Source organism: Macaca mulatta, chromosome 7 (assembly GCF_049350105.2).
Source record: "Macaca mulatta isolate MMU2019108-1 chromosome 7, T2T-MMU8v2.0, whole genome shotgun sequence".
In the NCBI taxonomy this organism is placed as follows: domain Eukaryota; kingdom Metazoa; phylum Chordata; class Mammalia; order Primates; family Cercopithecidae; genus Macaca; species Macaca mulatta.
In genome coordinates, this window is record NC_133412.1 from 45,738,237 (window position 1) to 45,746,098 (window position 7,862).

At 39.2% G+C, this 7,862-nt stretch overlaps 1 protein-coding gene across 1 annotated transcript in view; it reads left to right on the forward strand.

The window, feature by feature from the left end:
- PIAS1 (protein inhibitor of activated STAT 1) overlaps positions 1-6,631 on the forward strand; it is a 136,262-nt gene extending 129,631 nt beyond the window's left edge. Inside the window, 2 exon segments of the mRNA NM_001266301.2 lie at positions 1,939-1,976; positions 6,127-6,631. Coding sequence (NP_001253230.1) covers positions 1,939-1,976; positions 6,127-6,420 — 332 coding nt within the window. The 3' untranslated portion in view covers positions 6,421-6,631.
- The last annotated feature ends 1,231 nt before the right edge of the window (positions 6,632-7,862 follow it).

The window sequence follows — 7,862 nt, forward strand, 5'->3', positions numbered from 1 at the left end:
TTTCACTCTTTTGGTCAGGCTGGTCTGAAACTCCTGACCTCGTGGTCCTCCTGCCTTGGCCTCCCAAACTGCTGGCATTACAGGCGTGAGCCACCACGCCCAGCCCTATGAACATTATTTATTGTTCCCTGACTTTAGTTGTAATGCAACAGGCATTGTGGGTAACTATGTTGTATTATGTTTTAATTAATGGTGAGTTGAGACATTTGAAAGTTTTAGTTTTTATACTAATGAATTTGATCACTTAAAAAGAATTTTTTTTAATTGTGTGGGTACATACTAGGTGTATATATTTATCTGATCCTTCTTTTTAAAAGCAGTTTGAAATGTCAGTATACTCATTTGTATATTTTGAGTTCATAATAATATTATCAAAAAGAATTGTTCTTGTATATCTTTGTAGCATAATAATTTGTATATTAGTCATATAATCTAAGAACTTTTTTTATTAAAAAAGCCATATATGCTCATTGTAGAAAATTCAACACAGAAACATAAAGTGAAAGTTTCCCTCTACCTATCCCCCAACCCCACTCCCCGGAAGTTATAGCTACTCGTGTGTGTGTGTGTGTGTGTGTGTGTGTGTGTGTGTGTGTGTGTGTGTCGGAGTTTTGCTCTTATTGCCGTGTGTGTGTGTGTGTGTGTGTGTGTGTCGGAGTTTTGCTCTTATTGCCGTGTGTGTCTGTGTGTGTGTGTGTCGGAGTTTTGCTCTTATTGCCGTGTGTGTGTGTGTGTGTGTGTGTGTGTCGGAGTTTTGCTGTTATTGCCCAGGCTGGAGTGCAGTGGCACAATCTCGGCTCACTGCAACCTCTGCCTCCCAGGTTCTCCTGCCTCAGCCTCCCAAGTACCTGAGATTACAGGCACGCGCCACCGTGCCTGGCTTGGCTAATTTTGTATTTTTAGTAGAGACGGGATTTCACCATGTTGGTCAGGCTGGTCTCAAAACTCTCGACCTCAGGTGATTCGCCTGCCTTCACCTCCCAAAGTGCTGGGATTATAGGCGTGAGCCACCGCATCTGGACAGTTATAGCTACTCTTAACAGTTGGTTAGATATCTTTCTATACCTTTTTTCTACATGTATGAAACGCACTGTCACTATCAAGAACAACAGTGCTATGCATTTTGTAAGCCCTCATGTTGTAATCGGTTATAATGTAGACAGTGAGTAGATGCCCAAGTATCTGTGATGTTGTAATATATTTATCTACATCTGCGTGTTTTACTTTTCCCCAAGTTTAGATATCACAATGAAGCATTTAATTCATGCCTGTTTACTTGCTCTTCATCGCATTACACATTGGGTGATCTAGAAAAGAATGTTAATTGGAAGGGGACTGCTTGCAGTGAATCCTCAGCAGCCAGGTATCAGGGCTATTCCTTCTTATGTAATAGCCAGTTTTCAGGCACTCAAATCTCTTCTCCCCTCGTGCCACTGCAGTCTGTCAGTTGAATCTGATAGCAAATGAGCAAAATTTAAGAAAGAAAAATCAGTGCTACAACTTACTTAACCTAACTCTTTCAACTTCAAACTTTCTCACCTGTAAAATGAGGGCAAAAATAATTACATACTTCATGAAGTGCTTGTGAGGAGTAACTTTGAGAGTAGATTGAAAGTTTCCTTAAGAGGAGTCCATGAGAGCATTTGTTAAAAAGTACTATGCCAGTTTAAGGATCAGTGTTAAATCTGACAGAGTGATCATGGCCTCAGTCCCCCAAATGGCGTCACAGAGAAGACAAATCATTGCCAAAGCTTAGTTTTCAGCCTTAGTAATCTAAAGATGGGAGAGACATAAAGCATTTAGCTCAACTCTTCATGTTTAAATAAAATTCTGAGTGACATAGCATTTAAGACTTGTATTTGTTTTTGAAGTATTGGGGCATTTGGAAGAGTTTTTCCTTTTTTTTTTTTTTAACTGAAATAATTTTTTCTTCCACAGGATTAGATTTCTTTCCTTTCTTATCAGGAGACAATCAGGTATGTTATGAAAAATTTACTGTTACTTTAATTGTACATTAAAAATACAGTCATGTGCCGCATAATGACATTTTGGTCAATGACAGACCATATATGCATTCCATAAGATTATAATGGAATTGAAAAATTCCTACATCAATTATAGCCATGGTAACATCGTAGCACAAGGCATTACTCACGTGTTTGTGGTGATGCTGGTGTGAACAAACCTATGCCACCAGTCATGTAAAAGTATCGCACATACAATTATGTACAATATAATAATAACTATGTTACTGGTTTATGCATTTACTTTATTTTTTATTGTTATTTTAGAGTGTACATCTTCTACTTATTTTTTTTTTTAAGTTTGCTGTAAAACAGTGTGCAATGTTACTCCAGGACAGCCTCATACATCCCAGTTAGCCATATCTCTTGATTGCATCATTTCCTCTTGTGCTTGATTAAATCTTGTCTTGTTTTGTTCATCATGGCCCCTGAGCATACAAAATCCACAGCTAATGTTGCCAGTAAGAGGCCACATCGAGTGATTGACATGGCAAAAAAATTAAGAGTGATTAAGGGGACAATGAAGGTGGAAGATCAGTGATGGTTATTGCTCACCAGTCAGGCAGTCCCATTCTACCATAGCCACAGTCTTAAAGAACAAGAACAAAGTGACAGAAGCTGTTAAAGGATCTGCTTCATTGAAGGCAACAAGACTAACAAAAATTTGAGAAGGGCCTGTATCAGATATGGAGAAACTTGTAGTGACCTGGATTGAAGACCAGACGAAGAAACATATCCCTCTCAGCACCATAATGATCATGGCCAAAGCAAAAAGTTTGTTTGCAATGTTTAAAGAATTTAAGACTGGACCCAACAACAGTGTTAAATGTACTGCTAGCTCTGGGTGGTTTAAACGATTCAAGAATCATTATTCATTATGTAATATCAAAGTGAGTGGAGAGTCTGCAAATGCAGATGTGAAGGCAGCTGAAGAATTTTTGGAAACTCTAGATAAGCTGATTATGAAGGAAGATTACTTGCCAGACAAATTTTCAATATGCATGAAACCTCCCTATTCTGGAAATGAATCCCTGAAAGGACTTTCATCCATAAAGAAGCCAAGTCAATGCTAGGTTTCAAGGCTTTTAAGGACTAGATAACAGTCTCGCTTGGGGCAGTATTGCAGGCTACAAATTGAAACCCTTTGTGATCTGGTACAGTGAGAACTCCAGAGCCTTCAAGCATGTCAGCAAGCACACACTGCCCATGTACTACACAAGCAATAAGAAGTCATGGATGACTCAGCTCTTCTTCCAGGATGTCCTCCTGAATTGCTATGCCAGCAAAATGGAGAAGTACTATTTAGAAAGTAACATACTTTTCAAGATTATGATTTTTGTTGATAATACTCCCACACATCCTCATTTGATTGGTGATCTTCATCCCAATATCACAGTGTTGTGTCTCCTTCCAGGTACCACATCTTTGATCCAACCAGTGAATCAAGGAGTTGTAGCAACTTTTAAGGCCTATTAAAAGATCCTGAGGAGGATCCTTGCCCAGGCTCTTGCTGCAACTGAAAAACACTGAGAAGACACTGATGCAATTCTGGAAGGTTTACAACAGCTATGACTGCATCAAGAACCTTGCTTGGGCATGGAGTGGTGTCACCAAGGAGTATGTGAATGACAACTAGAAGACACTGAAGAAGTTTGTTCATGACTTCAAAGAATCTGCTAAGGATGAAGAGGTTGCAGAAATCAACAAGGCTGTGGTTGAGATGGCAAACAACTTTAACCTAGATATGGATGAGGATGACATTGAGAAGCTCCTAGAGGTGGTCCCTGAGGAATTGATTAATGAGGATCTGTTGGAACTGGAACAGGAAGACGTAGCTGCAGAAGGTGCAAGAGAAAAGGAAACTGCAGGAGACAAAAAGAAAGAACCTCCAAGAAAATTCAGTGAAGGGTTTAGCAGAAGCTTTTGCAGACCTCAACAAGCTCCTTAAAAAATTTAAGGCCAGGCGCAGTGGCTCATGCCTATAATCCCAGCACTTTGGGAGGCTGAGGCGGGCAGATCATGAGGTCAAGAGATCGAGACCATCCTGGCTAACACGGTGAAACCCCGTCTCTACTAAAAAATACAAAAAGAAATTAGCCGGGCATGATGGCAGGCACCTGTAGTCTCAGCTACTCGGGAGGCTGAGGCAGGAGAATGGCATGAACCCGGGAGGCGGAGCTTGCAGTGAGCTGAGTTTGTGCCACTGCAGTCTAGCCTGGGCGACAGAGCAAGACTCCATCTCAAAAAAAACAAAAAAAAAAAATTTAAAAACACGGGCCCTGGCCAGATGTGGTGGCTCACACCTGTAATCCCAGCACTTTGGGAGGCCAAGGCGGGTGGATCATGAGGTCAGGATTTCAAGACCAGCCTGACCAACATGATGAAACCCCGTCTCTACTAAAAATACAAAAATTAGCTGGGTGTGGTGGCATACACCTGTAATCCCAGCTACTTGGGAGGCTGAGGCAGAAGAATCGCTTGAACCTGGGAAGCGGAGGTCACAGTGAGCCAAGATCGCGCCACTGCACTCCAACCTGGGCGGCAGAGCGAGACTCCATCTCAGAAAAAAAAAAAAAAAAAAAAAAACGGGTCCTAACAATGAAAGGTTTTCATTAATAGAGAGGAATGTTTGTGGTACATTATCTACTTACAAGCAAATCTATGATAAAAAAAGAAACCAAGCAAAACACCATGGACATATTTCTGAAAAGAGTGACACCTCCTTAAGAAGAGCCTCACGCAGGTCCTTCAGTGGGTGTGCCAGAAGATTGTTGTCATAGCAAATGACAGCTCCATGCATGCTATTTTCCCTGAAGACCATGCAGTGGGACAAGCTGTGCAGGTGGAAGACAGTGACATCGACAACCCTGATCTCCCTGTGTAGGCTTGGCTAATGTGTGTGTCTTTGTTTTTAACAAAAAAGTTAAAAAGTAAAAAATATTTTAAAATGTTAAAAATGGAAAAAACTTACAGAATAAGGATATAAGGAAGGAAATATTTTTGTACAGCTGTACAATGTACTTGTGTTTTAAATTAAGTGTTGTTACCAAAGTTTTAAAAAATTAAAGTTAATAAAATTAGTTAGCTAATGTTAATTTATTATTGAAGAAGGAAAAATATTTTTAACACATTTAGTGTGGCCATAGTGTACAGTGTTTATAAAGTCTATAGTAGTGTACAGTAATGTCCTAAGTCTTCACATTCACTCACCACTCACTCACTGGCTCACCCAGAGCACCTTGTGCCCTGTACAGGTGTATTATTTATTTATCTTTTATAGCGTATTTTTACTGTACCTTTTCTATGTTTAGATACACACATACTTAGCATTGTGTTACAGTTGCCTATGGCATTCAGCACAGTACCATGCTGTACAGGTTTGTAGCCTGGGAGCAGTAGGCCAGACCACACAGCCTACGTATGTAGTAGGCTCTACCATCTAGGTTTGTGCGAGCACACTCTGATGTTTTCACAACCACAAAACCACCTAATGATGCATTTCTCAAAACACATCCGTGTCGTTAAGCGACGCATGACTGTATTTAAAAGTATAATGTGTAGCCGAGAGAAAGAATAAATTTCCTTGGAAAACTTCAGAGTAATCATACCCATTATTATGGCTTTAAAATTTAAATAAAAATTCTTTCTTTCAGTGGTGCCTGAGTGTATAGTAAAAACAGTGTCTTGGTTTCCAGTACTGTTTTATAAAGAAACTGGGCAGTGAGTCATACTGACTGATAGATTTCTTGGCTATGTATCTCCTTACTAGCAAAAGGGTGGACTGTCTGCCCCTCCCTCTGCTTCTGAGCATATGCTTCTTAGGAAATAGAATTGATAATTGCTTGCAATACAAACTAAAACAAAAAACAATGAAATTTTTAATTTGTTTTTCCTCCAGTTTCAGATACAAAAATGTCTTCTCAAGATCAATGCTCCAGTCGTTACATAAGATCATTTGATTTTGCAGAATGTCTTAGTAAATATTTCAGAAACCCTAGATACTCAGGCTGTCTTAAATGTAGGGCTGTGTTCTGCTGAGGAGAAAATGTTTTAATTTAGAAGTATAATGAACATTTTTGTGTCTTTTGTTTCCCCTCCCTAGCATTACAACACCTCCTTGCTTGCCGCTGCAGCAGCAGCAGTTTCAGATGATCAAGACCTCCTACACTCGTCTCGGTTTTTTCCGTATACCTCTTCACAGATGTTTCTTGATCAGTTAAGTGCAGGAGGCAGTACTTCTCTGCCAACCACCAATGGCAGCAGTAGTGGCAGTAACAGCAGCCTGGTTTCTTCCAACAGCCTAAGGGAGAGCCATAGCCACACCGTCACAAACAGGAGCAGCACGGACACGGCATCCATCTTTGGCATCATACCAGACATTATTTCACTGGACTGATTCCCAGGCCCTGCTGCTTCCATCCCCACCCCAGATCAAATGAACTTGGCAGAAAGAAGAGAACTTTGTGCTCTGTTTTACCTTACTCTGTTTAGAAAAGTATACAAGCGTGTTTTTTTCCTTTTTTTAGGGAAAAAATTAAAAGAAATGTACAGAGAACAAAACTATATTTTCAGTTTTACTTTTGTATATAAATCTAAGACTGCCTGTGTGATAAAAACACTTGTTTAAAAAAAAAAAAGGAAAGAAAAGAAAAAAGAAAAAACAAGCACCCACAAACCACCTTCAGCTCATTTTTTTTCTGGATTCTGAAGATTTTTCATCATTTGTCCTATGGTTTTGGTTTTATTTTACTTCAATGGCATTATTTTATTTGCAATAACAGAAAAGGAATTGCATGTATGAAGTTTTAAATTGTGGGCTTTTCTTTGTTGTGGGGAGGGGGTTGGGGGGATAGTTTGATTTCCATTTTCTGAAAACGACAGACTTGGATTCTGTTTGTGTGTGTGTGCATATTTTATCCAGCCTTAAGTTATAAAGCTCATCTGTCCCGCTGCATTCCCTGTGTATTTTCAGGACATGGCTCGTGGGTTGTGTGTTCATTGTGTGCGTCTGTATGTATTTTTCTGTCATCACTGTTCCCTCTTCTCCCGAGTGTGCATTCAGTTAATATAATCAGTTGCTTGCTTCTTTCAAAGTGCTTTGAAGGTCTTGAACTCACGTGTGAGCATCTTTATCAACTATCCCAACTGCATGTTCTCCATCACATATTCTCTTATTTGCTCTGTACCCCGAGAATATGTTTTAGAGATATTGGAATAAAGCTGTCTGGGTAAGGAGTAGGCTTAGCCGAACTATGAATAATACACTTTAGTCTAGTTCTTTATTCTAAATCTGGATTGCCAGTATTGTGTATTTAAACCAAGTCTGTGAATACCTGCTTTTTTGGCCACAGAGTAACAGTTTTTCATGTAAGATCTTCATACCAGAGTAGGAAGTAAAAATAGCTTAGAAAGCCCTGTCAGGTGTTTTGTGCAGCTGACAGAGGTAATGTTACATCACCTCAAAAAGAAAGATAAACAGTCAGTTATTCTAAAAATAAATTGTTTGGAAAGTACAATGCACCACATTTTTGTAGAAGTCTACTATTTGATAAACAGTTGAAATTCAAGATGTGTTTGACCCTTAGTCATTTTTACTCTTTGGTTCTGAGTATACCTATTTTCTTAGCATATCTACCTTGTTTATCTTTTTCTTCACCTTTTAACAAGTATGACATAGGAAAGTCATTTTTTTAGAATTCATGGATCAGTCTGATCTACTCTTATTCATAATGGAACATGTAAATATATTGAAAACTGTTTTTCAGGAGAGAAATATGAGTTGGAGGGAAGGAAAAGTCGTTCTACTTACGTTCCAAAATCCTCATCAGAGAAGGTATG